General features: G+C 36.0%; 1 protein-coding gene across 1 annotated transcript in view; it reads left to right on the top strand.

Annotated features, from left to right (window-relative positions):
• MALRD1 (MAM and LDL receptor class A domain containing 1) overlaps positions 1-17,492 on the top strand; it is a 246,509-nt gene that overhangs the window by 188,886 nt on the left and 40,131 nt on the right. Inside the window, exons 35-37 of the mRNA XM_071561243.1 lie at positions 437-712; positions 3,995-4,120; positions 6,076-6,142. Of these exons, the coding sequence (XP_071417344.1) occupies positions 437-712; positions 3,995-4,120; positions 6,076-6,142 (469 nt within the window). The remainder of the gene's footprint in view (positions 1-436; positions 713-3,994; positions 4,121-6,075; positions 6,143-17,492) is intronic.

The following is a 17,492-nucleotide window of genomic DNA, read 5'->3' as shown; positions in this document are numbered from 1 at the left end:
AGATCAGTAAAAATCTTTGTTGTTGCTCTATGAAAATCTTTTTCCTACTCTTCTGAAGGTTCAGACCTTAGCCTGTATTACAGCTTTCCATGAATTCTACTCCTTGCTGATTGAGACTTACATAGTCTGATTTGTTCACCCATTCAGAACAAATAGAGGAAGATTGTAACTTGAGGGTTATTTTAACACTTTACAGATACAGGGTGAAAGACAAGATTTATTAATACTTTGGAATTAACCCTTCTATGCATACATGGCAAAAAAAAGTAATAGGATCAAAATAAATGCTGAAATTGAGTTTGAGAAGCAAAATGCTGCAGTAACAACCATGGAGTTAATATGAGACAAAAAGTTTTTAATACTGTGTTCTGCACTTAGGAGCTGTGTTTTTCTCTTCTGAAAGATAATCAATAAATATTCTTTTTTCATCTTGTAGGATCAGCTGATCCACACCCTCCAACTTGCAGTAGTGACAAGTTCACCTGCGCGTATGTGCAGCAGTGTTTGTCCCTCACTGCAAGATGCAATGGGGTTGAAGAGTGTTTGGATGGAAGTGATGAAATGCACTGTCCCGTGAAGAGGCCTACCACCATAACTCCAGGCTCCTGCAAGGAAACAGAGTTCCTGTGTCCCTCCACAGGCTGTATCCCATCCCTTCTGAAGTGTGATGGTGTGCCTGACTGCCACCTTCGGGAAGATGAGGTTGGCTGCCGTAAGTTACTTTCATTGCTACAGTTATGGTAGTGCTAACTCACTTGCCTAAACCACTGAGGTCTTAGGAAAGAAAAAGAGCAACACAATGAAGTATAGTGTAAAATTCGCCATTCCCTTGTCAAAAAATACTATTTTTATCACATAAAATGCATTAACTGCTGAGACACACTTCGAAATAATTTTGCTTATGCATTGTGAGTTCCTGCCTATCAACTTTGCTAAACACTTTAAAAAATTTTGTTATTTCTGTTAATTATTGCAACTATTTCCACAGTTTTTCCATAGATCAGTCAGGTGCATTGCATTGCCTCTGTAGGCTGATTATAATATGACAGATACACTTTTGCAGTTCTATAATTCAATAACATTCAAGGCAGTCCTGACCTTTCAAGGATTTTGAAATCAGGTCTGTTCTTGCAGTAGCAGCAATCTCTGCCCCAAGCAAGGAAAAGGGCTCACAAAAAAAATGCAAGGACAACAGGCTTTGAACTCTAACTGCAATGAGATACTGTGTAGTTTCAGATACACAGAAGTGAGTGTCTGCCCATTTCAAAATATTTCATTATTGGCCAAATGTTTCATTCCAGGAATTTCAAAACAATTAACTGGGGGGGAGGGAGGGAGGGGGCGGAGGGGGAGGATTTTTACATATAAAAAAATTTCTTCATAAACTTCTCATGCTGTAAAAATTTTTTAAACATTATTTTTCATCCTTTTCAGAACCAAAGGAAAAAAAAAGGTAAATTATCAGTTTCCAGTGGATTAGAAATTTGAGTTCTTAAATATTTTGTATCAAAACAACTGAAAATTAATGCAGACCACTGCACATACCCTTTATTTTAACAAAGTACTATACCAAACTGGCATGGATTTGGCAAACTGTGTATGTCTTTTGTTTAGAAGTGAGCTCTCTGGTTTTGTTGGCAAAAGACATGATTTTGGTGATAGCTCTTCTCTTAAATTCTACATTCCCAGAAGGCATGTGGAAATTTTACATGTTCTTTCCTTCACATAAACCTCTCATCATTAACTTCATTTGACCTTGTTTCCTCTTTACTCTGTCCTCTATTTGAGACCTCCATGCTGTGTCTTACTTACATGCACATCCCAACTCCACACCTCAGCAGCTCAGGTAGAATCTCAAAATCTGAAAGACACAAGATTTCCATAATTATCAGTATTTCCCAAAGAATTGAAATGTTTGGGTTATTTTTTATTTGGTTTATTTTTGGTTTGGTTGTTGTTGTTGGAATTTTTTCATTGAATTTTTTTGGTTTGGGTTTGGTTGGGGTTTGGGTTTGGGTTTTTTCTGTTTAATTTATTTCATTGCTTTGACTTCTAAACAATGCCCAGGGATTGAGTGGAAATTAAATCCTGGTCTATTAAAAGAACAAGAATTCTCTACAGATGTTGCACACCTTTGGAGTTCTCAGTGGGGTGAAAACTTGGTCAAGTCTGTAACTACATTGTTACTCCAAAATTCAGTTTATAGTACAGAAACATGTAAGTATTGACAGTACAAGATATAAATACAGAAGCAGCAATTCATATTTCTTCTCTGAAGAAGATACTGGTCGCAGGCAAAGTAAAAAGAACTAGTGTTAGTTAGGAATGCAATCAGTGAAAAGCTCATTACAGTCACAGCTGGTGCTCAGATCAAACTCTGTATGCCATGAGAGTGCAGCATTTAATCTCTAGCTTCCTACTTTAAACATGAAAAGCCGAAGAAGTTTGTCAGCAGTGAAAGGTCAGAGAGAAAAAGTAAATACATTAAAAAATTTTATTTTTTTTAAATTTATGCATAATCTGTAAAATTGATTGTTGTGCTAGTAACTCTAGGCTATGTGTACTGTAATAGTAGAACAGATTTAGACTGGTTTTTAAAATTTTTTTAGATTTTACATTGAATTGTTTTTTCCTTGGTGCAGATCAAACCTAGCTGGTGATTTCAGAAAATTTCAGTTTGTACTTACAGACACTTTCCACTTTGTGTCCTATAGCAATTTGATTCATTTAAGTTTCACAGTAGACGGTCAAAAATATTCTGTGTTCTGAATTCAGGAATTCAGCAGGGAAAGTTTTCATCTGGGATAAAGACTAGTTGTCAAAATGCATCTTGCAGAGATCAAACATAAAGCTCAAAAGAAAGCTAGGACAAAGAAAAGCAAACAAACAAGAAGCATTAGTCAGATCTCTGCTAAAGCCACAGTTTCTGCCACAGAAATGCTTTTCTCCATACTTAAGAGATTTATGCAGACAGAATTTCCTGTAGAGTTCACCCAGCAGTTAGGTTGTACAGTATTATGCTAATACTGTTTTATACCTACTAATGTGATGGATTTTATTATTTGTGGCATTTAACAAGAAAATCCTGCATCTCTTTTCCAGTTATAGATGTTTTACTTGGCCTGCCCTCTTTTTGATCGCAATTATAGTGAAGGGTACACTGTCTCACTTATTTAATCTAATTTCTTTTTTAATTTGCCTGCTCACAATAACGAGAATGTAAAACAAAGATATTAGCACCAATGGGATGTATACCTTACTTGCCACAGATCCCAACACCATCTGACTGAGTGCTAATACCAATGAATAAAAAGTGATTTCTCAGTTTTCCGTAGTGCACCAAAATATATCTATTGTAGTCCTTGTAAGTTTTAAATACCTAGGAAATATTAAAAATTGTCTGCTTTTAAACAGACTATGATACCTTTATTCTTTCCACAGATTTAATTTGGACCTGGAAAATAAAATATGTACAGAAATGTGATAATTTCACTTGCATGTCTTCACTGTTTCCAGTGCTTTCCAGTCTGCTACTAACATTCCCCACCTCAGCACCACTAATGTAGTGTCATTGTCCTGAATTGCAAGTCAGATCCATGACTAAGACTGTTCCCTCTGTAATGTGTTAAAATAACGTGTTAAAAAGTTAGTTCCTTCATATTAAAATTAGTTTATGAAGGAAAGTTGATTATGTTTTGTGACATCTTGTTATGGGTTTTTTTGGCATTTTCCAGAGTACACTCTCAACATTTTAAGTTAACATACCTTCATCTTCACAAATATTACATGGGAAAATTCAGTTTCTGTACCATCTGTGCTTTGTATTTGTGTACTTATTTAGCAACTCAGAAGTAAAGTTATATGCCTTTGAAGATGAAAGCTTGTAGAGGTCACAATTTTATAGCCTCAGTATGAATCAATTTTTTCTGTTGTTTTTTGACAGTGAGAAAAAGAATACAGCTGATAATAACCATCCTGATACTTTTTGTTTCAGCCATTCAGGATTGTTTCAACGGCTCTTTGTTATGTGCATCAACTAATCAATGTATAGCAGTCTCCCAGCGTTGTGATGGAATTGCAGATTGCATTGATTTCAGCCTTGATGAGTCCAGCTGCTCAGGTACTTAATTTTGCATAAAAATATCATTTGAAACAAAGAAAGTATGGTCGTTTTCTACTGAATCTTTAGGCAGTCCTCAACCTTGACTGAGTTTCCTTTTCTAAAACTTTATCAAACTACTTCAGGCATGAGTTTTTCCGTTGAAGGTCTGATACCGTTGAGTGAGAAAAAGATGGAAAATAATATACTTATTTAACATCTTCACAAGGAGTGTTTCTTAAGGTATAAACACATTGTTAAAAAAACAGTTAGCCTTTCTGGTGTACTACTAGGCACTCCCTTGGTTTTAGCCACTTAAGTTAACCCACAATTTTGAGTTAATAGGATTGTGTGGGTTTTTTTTTCAAGTGTACTGCAAATCCAGGTTGGAAAACAAACCAAATAGCATTTGGTTTTGCCACAATATTCAGGTTTGGTTTGCAATAGTTAAATGGTGGAGAAAGATAAGTACTGGACAATAATATACACTCAATCTGCATCAGATTTTTTTAAACAAAATTTAACAGAAACATAGGTAATGATATAACAAATGAAATTTAAATTCAAAGCATCCTGCTCAATGACACAAAGTTCCTGCAGCTCTTCCCCAAGACAGTTCCAAACTCCGGGCTAGTTCTATGTTAACAGTACTGCCCAGAGTTTGCTAAAGATGCATTAGCTGAGAATTTAACTCTCTGTTTTTATGATTTTTATGAGTTATGTGATAAACTTCAAATAGTATAATTTATTGCAATAATATAATTCATTATAATATGTTAAATATTTACTCACAAACTAAGTTTTCCAAGCACTTATTGACAGGAGGCATCCACTAGTTTCTTTGGGAGTAAAACCTGCCCACAAGTATTGTGTTCACTGTATATCATAGAATCATAGACTGGTTTGGATTGGAAGTGACCTTACAGATCATTGAGTTCCAAACCCCCTGACTTGGGCAGGGACAACTTCCACTAGACCAGGTTCCTCATGTGAGAGAAAAGAATCATATTTTAAAAAATTCCCAATTTTACAATGCAGAAAGAATTCATACTTGGTAAACTTGTTTTATAAAACTGTTTTAAATTAAAAGGAACATATTCAGAAATTACTTCAGTATAGAAGAATAGAGAACATAAGCTAATAGATTTGCATGAGAATAATTTACAAATCTTCCACTATTTTATCAGAAAACAGATCTTTTAAGTAAATAATTTAATTTTGAAAACTTATTCCTAAAACTGGAGTTGTTCATACTGAGTAACACTGTTATATGTCTCAATAAATAATTGGCATATATCCAAAACTCTTTTGGTCTAATTTGCAGATCGAGGGGATTCCATTTTGATTTTGAGTTTTTCTTGCTAAAACAATGTAAAACTAAGCTTCAGTAAAACTACATGTGTTTATGAGGAAATCTAAGTTAAGGAATATCAGGATTTTCATAGGATACCAATGACTACTGAAACACTTTTACTCTCTTAAAGCCTGGTTTCTCTAGTTCCTATAAAGATGTGATTCTAAGTGTTAAATTCTGAACATCTTTAATAAAAGGGTTGTTCACGCAGAAGTGTCTGTTCACTATCCCTATATAAAAAGCTATTATTGACAAGGTAGACTTAGGTACTAATTAAATATTAGTTCAGTTCTTTTGGGTCTTATTTTATATATTCCTATTTGAAAATTGAGTAAGTGGACAAAGGTCCATTTCTGAAGACAGATGAAAGTCTGACTTGGGAAAAATTTGGAGCCTATTCAAGTGAAGCATCAGGATTTCTACAAGCTCAAGAACGCTCAATTGCTTATAATGCATTTATGACTTTACATTTGTATCAGCAAGACAGGTCTAAAATAAGCAGTTTTGAAAGAGTTAAGCATCAAAATGACAAGTGTGAATATTCTGCCATTTTGAAAATCAGACAATGACAAACATAATAACAAAGAGAGGGAAATTATAATTTTCCCTTGTATGTTTGCAGTTTGTCCTGAAGAATACTGCAAAAATGGAGGAAGATGCATCATCAAAGATGACATTCCATTATGCCAGTAAGTTTCCTTGGCCATTGACTAGTGCTTGGAGTTGGATCAGTGTGCTGTTGAAAGAGCTGGTTTGTTCCCCAGCATTCAATACAAATGTATTTTTTAAACTGTCTGTGTATCTACACTATTTTTATTTACATTTAGTGAATTAAACCATATTTTGAGATGAATACTATTGATCAGATACAATTTTCTGTAACTTTCATATGTTATTACATGAGACAACCTTTTGGCCTGACACCTTGTTCTGTGTCTCATGTTTCTCATCAGCATTTAACAACACATATGCAGCAGGTGTTTTGTACCTCAGAGAACATTGTACAGCAGGCCATATAATCTTTATCTTTTTGGCATGGAAAAAGAAAATAATGTTTTTCCACTTATTCCAAAAAAAGGGTTAAACATATGTTTGCATATTTCTTTTTCTTTCACTATGCTGAAAAAGAAATAATGTATGCAATTCTGATGCAGAATGTACAAGTCATTAGAAAGTGTCTCAGGCTTTCTGAAGGGCTCCATTTACACAATGTGTCACTCTCCCATTGGGAAATTACAGGAGACTTTTTCAAGTGCAAAAATGCAATGGTATGCATTACCATGCTTTTGTCCCTCACATGCTTCAGTGGATCTTGCCAAAGAGTTTGCCAAATTAATAAAGAAGTCACTGTTTTATCAAAGTATCTATTGTAGTCAAGATTAGCCATCAAGGTTTGTCTCCTAGGTGCTAGGAAATGCAGATTAAAAGCCTGCTTTGTCTTTCAAAATATGTCCATTCCTTACGCCTTGAACAAATGTAATAAATAACATACTCAAAAAATATAGACATTTTCATATAGAGTACTTTGATTTGGCTTTCAGAAAACACTGTTAATTACCTGCAGATTTCCCAAAGAACCTCCTTTATTATGGAACAGAGAATGATCACTGCAAGAAGCTTGGAATTTCATTCAGGTGGCTGTTCCAAAATTTCTTGGAACACATAAAAAGAGAAAGGGGACAAAAAAACATAGAAAAACAGCACAGATGAAATAGAATGAAAATCTGCAGAAAATAAAGGGATTTGAAATAGGGAGTTTACAATTTGTAGATTAAATCATTGATCAAAACCAAAATTGCTTGTAGGGACAAAGCACTGAGGGAGTAATAAAGATTTTAAGTATACATGAGCATTATAAGATTTGAACTTATGTTTTATACACAGAAATAAAAGACAGTTGGAATAAAAATAGTAAATTTAACTGGTAAATGGGGTACTTTCTCTCCGCATTCAGTTAGAAACATGATATTTAATTCTGATGCAGTGCATAGGCCATCAAACAGCACAGAACTGACAATGACCTGACTGATGGGCTAACAACTCAAGGAGCTGCACGTGCTTGTGTTGGGGAAATAAGTCATCTCTGTTTAGGGATACCTAGAAAGCAGTACACCTTGCAATAGTGAAAGTCTTCCTGAAAACTGTGCTAGCAAGGGAAGAGGCTGGAGAACTGTAAATGGAGAAGAAAACAGATAGCCAGACCAACAGTCTAATATCAATACCATTCAAGACTTTATAATATTTTGAAGGAATTACTCATAACAGGAGAGTCAGCCTTTTCTGAGATAAATTACCTGTTTGTTTGTTATCTCGCATGTCAATACTATAACAAGAAAGAAAAGATTAAAAATGTACCTAAATTGTAGAAGTATACCAGTTTTCATTTTCTAGGGGAAAATAAAAGAACAACAAACCAAACAAACAAACAAAAACTCTTAGAAATTAACATGAAAAATAATGAAAAATACACTACTATTTTCCCTTTTTGTTCTCCTTTCTTTCCTTAAATTTCCTGAAAAGGAGATTACAGGTTTAGGTCGAGATACCTTCCTTCCCTGAGAGCAACTGTTCTTCTAGACTGCAGGATAGGTCACAAGAAAAAGGAGAGTGGGTAAGAATGTAGGAAGCCTGTTGGACAGCTAGAAAAAAGCAAGGTACGGATACTGCCATGCCTCAGAAGTGACAGAGAAGGAGAACCGTCTTAGATAGCCAGAGGTAATTGTGTGGGCCTTACAGTGATCCTGAGAGTCACTGGGTTTGACTAATACTGTTCAGTGACACAGTGGAAAAAGGGAAAATTTGTTAATATATCCTTTTCTTACTATTTTATCTTGCACCGTGGATTTCAGTCTTCTCCCACTTTAGATGATTGTGCTCTGGCTTCCATAAAACAAATTAGAATGACCAGGTCTCAAAGCTTCATTTGATTCAAGGTTCCATCACTTTCTCATAAAAACTGGAATTGCTGATCAGCTTAAATTATCTTGAGGTACATTGATAGAAAAGAATACAGTCTCTGGAAAACATTTTTACTGGTAATATAGGATGAGTTTTTCTGTCTTTTTAATACAATGTGGTTGAAGTATAGGTTGTGGTTGAAGTATAGGTTGTGGTTGAACTGTATAGACTCCTCCCAATAGTTTCATATACAAGCCTGGTAACAGTAAATTCACAGTACCTGCTTAAGCAAAAGGAACAACTATTTGAAGAGAGGGAATAGTAGGTTTTATAGTTAGTACTTCCCAAGTTCCTTTGATGCTGTGTATTTCCACATGTGTGCACTAGTGTAGCTTAAATACATAATGTGAATACCCAGGGCTTTCTTTCAGTAGTGTGTAAGTTAGAGGGATCAGCAGCAGGCAGAAAGTGAGCTCAGATATTCCTCTGAAGAGATACCTGTAGGCCAGGTGGAAAAGAGAGCAGTGGATATATCTAGATAAAGTTTCAGAGTATATAGGGGTGGCTAACAGAGCTGCTATATCACGTTGAGGTAATTTCTGTTCATGCTACTTAGAAGAGCTTCTCTTAGCTGGTGCAGAATGATTGCACTAATATCAGTGAGAGGTCATACTATTTGAGAATGTGACTATCTGTATACTGGTGGATATTCTCTGTGAGGGTTTGTGAATAACTGCAGAGCAGAGATGCTTTGTGGATGGTGATTAGCTTCCTACTTGAATAAAACAGCTTGATGGCTGTCCTGGTCCTTGTTGGTATTTGAATTTTTCAGTTAGGTTTGAAAGCCTCTTGCATTTGCTTCTCCTATTTGATCAGAAGGTGTAAATCAAACACATTTATGTTGTTCTTACTATTTCATGGGTATTTTCTTTGTCTGCCAGATTAGATGGAGCTTTAATCTGAAATTTTATGGCCACTCTCATTTCACAAAATGTGACTCCTACTTGTCCTGATTGAGGTCCCTTCTGTAGTCAGTGTGTGGCCAAGTGTCTGGTGCTGGCAATCAGCTATTGTGATTGCACACACAAATCATGATAAATTGGGCAATAATTACTAGAATTTTTGCAATTTCAATCCTCTAATTTCAAAATTATTCCTTTGATTATATGTATGATTCCCCCAACTGTTTGTCCAGTGGTTTTTGGTGTTTGTTTTAAAGAGACATAGGAGAGGAATATAGATAAGAACAAGTCAAGTGGAAAAAATATGTTTGTAACATGCTGAAGTGGAATGGTGAGGCTTCAAAGATGGTACTAGTGTTGAAAAAAAAAAAAAACAAACCAAAAAACAAAAACACTGAGAAATGAAAATATTTTACCAGACTGTTAATGCATAACTTTCATTCTCATCCAACTGTACAAGAATAATATAAAACATGCACATTAAAATGTGCTAAACCTCACATATAATAAATATCAAATCATTGTCAAATTAGCAAATGGTTTGGGTTGTAAGGGACCTGTAAAGTTCATCTAGCCCAACCCTGCTGCAATGAGCAGGGTCATCTTCAACTAGATCATGTTGCTCAGAACCTCATCTTAAGGCCATGTCTCTGGGCAACCTGTTCCAACGTTTCCCTCTGTTCATTGTACAAAGTATCTCTTTAACATCATCACCCCATGTCCTATTGCTGCAGGCCTTACTAAACTAAGAATAGAATAGTTTATGTTGGAAAAGAAATAATACAATGCTTGATTTTCTTTTCTTTTATACAAATATTTTCAGTGTAATACACCAAATTTCAGAGCACTTACACTGGCTAGTACTAAAGAGTATAATGAGTGATTGTATTAATGTCTGAACCATGTGATGGTTCCATCCTTTGGCAGAAAAGAACCCAGTGATTACCTTCAGTGGCCTGTAATTAAACAATCATATTGAAAATTAGAAATACATCTTAAAGAGTTTTTAAATTCATTGAATACAGACAATCTAGCTCACTGAGCTGTGGAGATTAGAACTGTGAGGACTCATTATACATAGATAATGAATTATGGTTATATTTGTAGTTGTGTATCTAGATGCTGATTTGGCCCAAAATATAGAAACTTATTTAGTTTGTTTCCTTTATTTGATAAAAGTGAAGATTACTTTCCCTTTTATGTTTAAGAAAAATAATTGACTTTAAAAGGTAGTAATTCATTCAAAGGAAGGGAATTTTTGCTCATTCTTCTTTAAAAAGCTACATGTTAATTGATTCTCTATCTTTCACTTTTTTCCTTCTCATTTTTAAAATGAGCTCATTATTATAACAAAATTATCTATTTGAAATTGCAAATTTTTATCCTCAGTGGTACAATAGTAAACAATATCCCACAAATTAAAAAACCCAAACAAACAACCAAAAGTACTTTTTTGGTAGTTGACACATTTTTTCAGAATCTGATTTTGTCTTCAAAATACTAACTTCTGGTAAGAAAAATAAATTTTGGAGGAGGAGCCATGGAAAGTAGTATGCAGCTTTAAATAATGCCTCAGTAGACTGATATCTTTTCCATTTGAGTATCATATGTGGCAAAGGACATTCTGCATCCTCACTGGACAATATCTTTCAATGAGAACTGTAGTTGTTTTGTTTCTTTCTGAATATGTTTGACTTTGGATGTACTCTTACCTGTACTGTTTTACTGGATTTTTGTGGACTGATGGTGGTAGATATCTTTAAAAACTAAAAGTGGAGGTGAGATTGTTCTAATATCACACAGGAGTGATAATAATATTCCAAACTTAGAAAATAAAATGCTTGGAAACCTCTGGACTAAGATTTGACAGAAATGCAAAGTTGCGAGACTGACAGTACAGAAACAACCATTTCACAAGTACAGCAAGTTATAATGGGAGAAGATGGCAGTTTCCATTTCAGCTGTTTGTCCTGCTGCTCTCAGAAATTCCCACTTTAGTTAGAGGGAGGATTGCTGACACAGTACCTGCTGAATCACAGCAGACTATTAACTGTTCAAACAAAGCAAATTCAAAGAAACAGAGCAAATAAATTGGTACTGATTTCACTTCTTTCCTAATAATTTTATTTTAGATTAAATGAACAAGTTGAAATAGGTAAATTGATAAAGCTGTATCAAGCCTATATCTGTACCCAAGAAAGTTATAGTCATGAAGATCAATTGTACATAGAAGAGAAATGAAACAAGGGTGTAGCCATGAATACAAACAAAAGCCATGATAAGTAGTCCGAAAGACAAGACATTGGAAAAAATGTTATGCTAAGATTCTGGAAAACAAAGACATGTTTACAAACATACACAGCTACCATAGAAAAGGTTTTTTCAATGTCTTTCTGTTACCCAAGCGTCATCTGAAAAGTGATGCTGAGGCAAATAAAATAACAAATTCGGGTGGCCTGAGTTGGGTAAAATTGAGTATGGGAGGACAAGTAAACATGTGTGTTCTCCAGAATAAATTAGACATAATTTGCCCTGAAAGGAAATACAGTAAATTGATGGAAATGCATTTTAAACATTTGCTTGCAGAAACTCTTTCCTAAAGTTTCTATTTCATATAATTTTTTGTTTACGTTTTATCTTTTCTTATTCAGAAAGGTTTCATGAAATCAAGGTGCTTGATGCAACAGTACTGTTGCATTTTGGATTTTCACGTTTCTGAATTCATAGCCTTTTCCAAAGAGAAATCCCATAGGGATTATGGTGCAATGCGACAGAAACTTAGATTCATAAATCTTAACATTTGGTCTATTTTGCAATAGTTGGAATGAAAGAGCTTTTCCTTTTAATGCTGACTGCCTACTCACAGGGTGTTCAGTGATCATTTCATATAAAAAAAAAAAAGGGGGAAAAAATTCTGAAATCCACTGAATCTTTCATATATCAGAACTCAGGTAATACTGTTCCTCTATATAAAAGGAATATGTCCAATCCGACCAGTAAGTTGGATTTTTTCCTTTTAGATTTTCCCCAGTTGTTCCAAATGACTTCAAAGTAAATAAATTTGGTCAAATCAGTTTTGCCTAGTGAGAACCTTGCCATTGAGCAAATTATCTTCTTTTTCTTTTTACAAATGGATACAATGACTATCTTTTTGTGTTTTGAAGCAGTTTACTTCAAGTTTTGCTCTTTTTCTTCCTCTTTGAAGATAATAGTATAATCCTGTATCACATTGAAGCCAGCTGCTTCATGCAGTTTGCAACTCCTAGAAATGATGAAAAAACCCAAGTGACATTTATCTTGGTCAAACCTAATTGAATACCTAGTGCAGTTTGTCACCTTCTCCAATGAGGCAGCGATACCCTGTGAAGTTCTCTTGGGAGGGGTCTGAATCAGTTGATTGCTGAACATAAAGACTGCTGAGGGAATCTGTCTTTTTCATGTTTTTAATAATAAAACTAAAATAAGGTTGTCTCTATGTAAATGTTAAAGTTTGACTGTAATTGATAGCCAGATGATATAGTCAATTAACCAAATATGACTGAGCAGAGCGAAAGCTTAGTTGTACAACAAATGTAACCTATCATGTCTTTTAGAATTCTCTAGCACCTGATTCAAATGTAAATCAGACTTTCTCATTTAACTCTTGGGTTTTGGTCTCCTTTTGTACAGAAAACCAAAGCTCAGGATATCTTTAAAATTGGAAGCAAGTTGGATAGCTTATAGTGTTTCTCTGTTTTCCTGAGGTAAAATATTACTGTGACAAATGGAAAAAATCTCTCTTGAATGACCCATGGCTAGAATCTGAAGAACACTCATAATGGAAGAGCTTCTTTAGATACAGCCCACTGGTCAATCTGGAAAGCAAACTGTTAACTGGGTAGTTTCAAATTGTCTCTTAATGATACATTTGCTGAGTGGGAGGGGTTTGATCTGTATAGAAAATCCGTAAGGAATTTCTGGGATAATTCCAAAATTGAAGAGCTTGATTAACAGTTCATGCAAATTTTTCTTGCAAAATTTTGGACTTGAGAGGTGCTAGCACAGCTTTGGAATTAAAAGTAACCGCATATTTCATTACAAAAGTTAGTTTTAGAACTTTATCAACATAATTGCAACTCTCAAGATCAGAGGGAGAATTATATTTTGTGTCTGAAGAAAATAATTGATGTTTTATTATGACAATACTATAATCTTACTGAGAACAGTATAATTTAGGAGATACAGTGAAAATTACTTGGAGATATGAAAATGATGAAGCAAAAAAAATCTCCTTTGTTGGATTAACAATGCTGAAGATGCTGAAAGCATTCAACTTCCATGATAAATATCCTATATTTCTCCTTTGATTTTCATTTCACTCTTTAAAAAGATTCAAAGTGAAATGACGTAACTTCAAGGTGTAGAAAACCACAGCTGGATTTTTACTATTCCGAAGTGCAATGCACCTTTACCTCAGGATGACTTATGTAAAACTATAAGCGTTATTACATTTAAAATTCAGGAGATGGGTTTGTCTAGAATAAGGAAAGCTTAGGATCTGGGAAGTGTATTTGTAGAATATTCTTGTTGAGTGAAAATATGAGAGATTTTTAGATGGGAGAATGTTAATTAATGTTGGATGTTGGATGTTTGCCAAAATATAGAGGGTTCCCTGAAGACTTACTCCTACTTATACCAGATGCTCAAGAGTAGGACACATACATAGAAAGCTTTAAACCAGAATTTTATTTTTGTATAATTCTGTTTTGTTCTAAACAGAAAAGAATAGCTGTAAAATCTTTTCAAAAGAGAGAACAATTGAGGAAGTATGAACACAAGCATTGCAAAGATGCTTGTGCTACAGCCATTCTTTCTTCACATTCATGTGGCTGTCTTTTGTCCACAGAAATTTAAAAACATCTTTGGGCATATCTATTTATAGGCACATAAATTACTCTACATTTTTTGGATTATATTAAATCAAATATTAATTTACACAGTCTGGGTTCACATTGTCTTACTTAAGCTAAGTAACAGTCTTCTTATAGATTCAGTCTTCTTGGATTTAAAAGAAAGCAAGAGACAGCACTTGGTGTAAAAAACTATATTCTCATCCCCCAATATTATACCTGTATTTTTGCACATCAAAACTTAATTGAATGACAATTAGCTCACCTCTAAAGCCCTCTCTGTAGGAGGCACCTCAGGCTCCTGGTTGGTTACACCTAATACAATAAAAGTGTATCATAAAAGTTATAAAGGACACTCTTGGAAAACATATATATCATGAAGTGTGTTGACAGGAGTTTTGAATTATGCTACAGTGAGAAATCCTGTGATGCAGATAAGTCTCTGCTGATGGCAGGAAAGATGATGATGATGATGGAGGTCTGTATTTGAGAATCTGTGTTATTGTGTAAGTTGTGTAGAAAAGACATACATCTTGCATTCCATACTAACCACATTCTGGTATGTGGCCTACTCAGTCTGACCCACTAGACACACTGGTGACACAATGTCCTCAAGCTATCTTGCATGTTTGCAATTTTCCCTCTTATTCAGTCAGTGTGAATTTAAGTCTCCAAGAATTATACCCTTTGTGCTGTTGCTAGGTGGCTAAGGGATTTCCCCAAAGCAGCAAATTCTGCTAAATTAAGAACTTTTGAACTTTTCTTGCCAGATTTTGCAGTGTTGACTGATCTGGAAAGCTCCATGCATTTTAATTTTAAACACACATACAAACATAGAGGATTTTTCTTAATGCTTGAAAGGATCTTTTCATGTTTGCTATTACTCTAATCAGCTACGAGGATACATGTCTAAGTGGGAAGCAGTAACTATGTGCTATTCCCACACAGATTCTTCTATGTCCTTTAGGAAAAAGATACACATACCTTTAAGCTAAAATACAGAAATCATATTTTCACTGAACAGAAATATTTATCATTTTAAATATGTACTGGAGTGTAAGATATATGAACTTTGAAATACCTTTTAAGGTATGTCAAGTTAATGTGACTCATGGAAGACTTACAGTATGGATGTCAACACCGGAGTTACTTCAGGAATAAATCTCTGTGGTGGGTTGACCCTGGGTGGGATGCCCAGCAAAGCCACTCTATAACTCCCCTCCTCAGCTGGACAGGGGAGAGAAAATATAATTAAAAGTCTGTACAATTTGATAAGGACAGAGAGAGGACACTGAGTAATTACCATCACAAGCAAACCAGACTCAATTTGGGGATATTAGTATAATTTATTGCCAATCAAATCAGATTAGGGTAATGAGAAATAAAACTAAATTTTAAAATACCTTCCCCCTATCCCTCACTTCTTCCCAGGCTCACCTTCACTCCATGATAACTAGAGACAGGACAAGAGGGCATAGTATTAAGCTGCAGCAGCGGTGGTTTAGGTTGGACGTTAGGAAGAAATTCTTCACAGACATTGGGATTAGATATTGCAATGTGCTGCCCAGTGAGGTGGTGGAGTCACCATCCCTAGAGGTGTTTAAGGACAGACTGGATGTGGCATCCAGTGCCATTGTCTAGTGGAAAAGGTGGAGCTCGGTGAAAGATTGAGCTCAATGATCTCAGAGATCTTTTCCAACCTAACTGATTCTGTGATTCCTCACTTTCTCTATCTCCACCCTTTCCTGCAATGCAGGGGATGGAAAATGACTCTTGTGGTAAGTTCATCACAGGTGCTGCCACCATCACTTGTGTGCTCAGCCTTGGCCAGGGCTGGGTCCATCTTGCAGCTGGCTGGCATTGGATTTGCTGAACATGGGTAAAGCTTCTGGCAGCTTTTAGCAGAAACCACTTCTGTAGACCCACCCACCTGTTTCCAAAACCTTGCCATGCAAACACTGTACACTCTCAGTCATCAGGCTAGGCTTTAAAATGCAGAAAGTAGCAGGAGGTTGAAGGTTTGTTTGTTTGATTTAAAACGATGGAGGTGAAAAAGGTTTGAATTTAAATTAATTGTGTATTGGGTTTACATGACCAGGTTTTGGCAACGGGGAGGGGGCTACTGCATTGTCTTTTGTGAGAAGCTGCTACAAGCCTTGCACATGTCAGACAGAGCCAATGCCAGCTGGATCCAGCATGGACCCACAGCTGGCCAAGACTGAGCCAATCAGAGAAGGTAGTAACACCTCTGTGATAGCATATTTAAGAATGAAAAAAAATGTGTTTCATGGATGTAATTTCACTCAGACAAGAGAGGAATGAAAATATTTTTGAGGAAAAACTCTGCAGACACAAGATGGATGCAGAAGGATGGGGAGGAGGCACTCCAGGTGCCACAGATGAGGTTCCCTTGCAGCCCCTGGTGCAGCTGTCTCCCTGCAGCCCTTAAAAGACCACAGTAGTGCAGAAATGCAGCTGCAGCCCATGGAGGAGACCCATGCCAGAGCAGGTGGATACTCGAAAGCTGCTATGATGTGGTAGGCCTGTGCTGGAGCAGGCTCCTGCTGACCTGTGGAGAAAGGAGACACGCCAGAGGTTTTCCTGGTAGGACTTGTGGACCCATGGGGGATGCACATTGGAGTAGCCTGTGCCTGAAGGACTGCAACCAATGGGAAGGGACCCAGGTTGGAACAGCTTGCAAAGAACTGTAGCCCATGGAAAGGACCCACACTGGAGAAATTTTTCGAGAACTATCTCAACAGCATGGTAGGGATCTCACACTGGAGCAGAGGAAAGACTCCTTTCCCTGAGCAGTGTCAGAAACACCCTGTGATGAACTGACTGTAACCCCCATTCCCCATGTCCTTGTGTCACTTGAGAGGGAGGAGATGGAGCCCAAGAAGGAGGCAGAAGGGGGGGAAGGTGGTTTTAAGATTTTATTTCTCATTATCCTGTTCTGAGTTTCATTGGTAGTAAATTCAATTAATTTCCCCAAGTCAAGTCGGTTTTGCCTGTGAGACTAATTATGAGTGATCTCTCCCCACCCTTATATCAACTCATGAATCTTTTGTTATATTTTCACTCCCCTCTCCAGTTGCAGAGGGGAGTGATAAAATGGCTTTGGTGGCACTTGAAATCCAGGCAGGTTCAACCCACCAAAAATTGTTTCCCTGAGAATGAGAAAATTGACCATGATATTTTATTTGCAGTATGTGTGTTTTTATATTGACAGACATAATAACAAATTATCACATGGCTTCCTAACAGTGCTGAACTAAACCATGCCTTAA

The sequence above is a fragment of the Pithys albifrons genome, chromosome 7, assembly GCF_047495875.1.
Source record: "Pithys albifrons albifrons isolate INPA30051 chromosome 7, PitAlb_v1, whole genome shotgun sequence".
Classification (NCBI taxonomy): Eukaryota; Metazoa; Chordata; class Aves; order Passeriformes; family Thamnophilidae; genus Pithys; species Pithys albifrons.
This window is presented reverse-complemented; position numbering and strand designations above follow the sequence as displayed.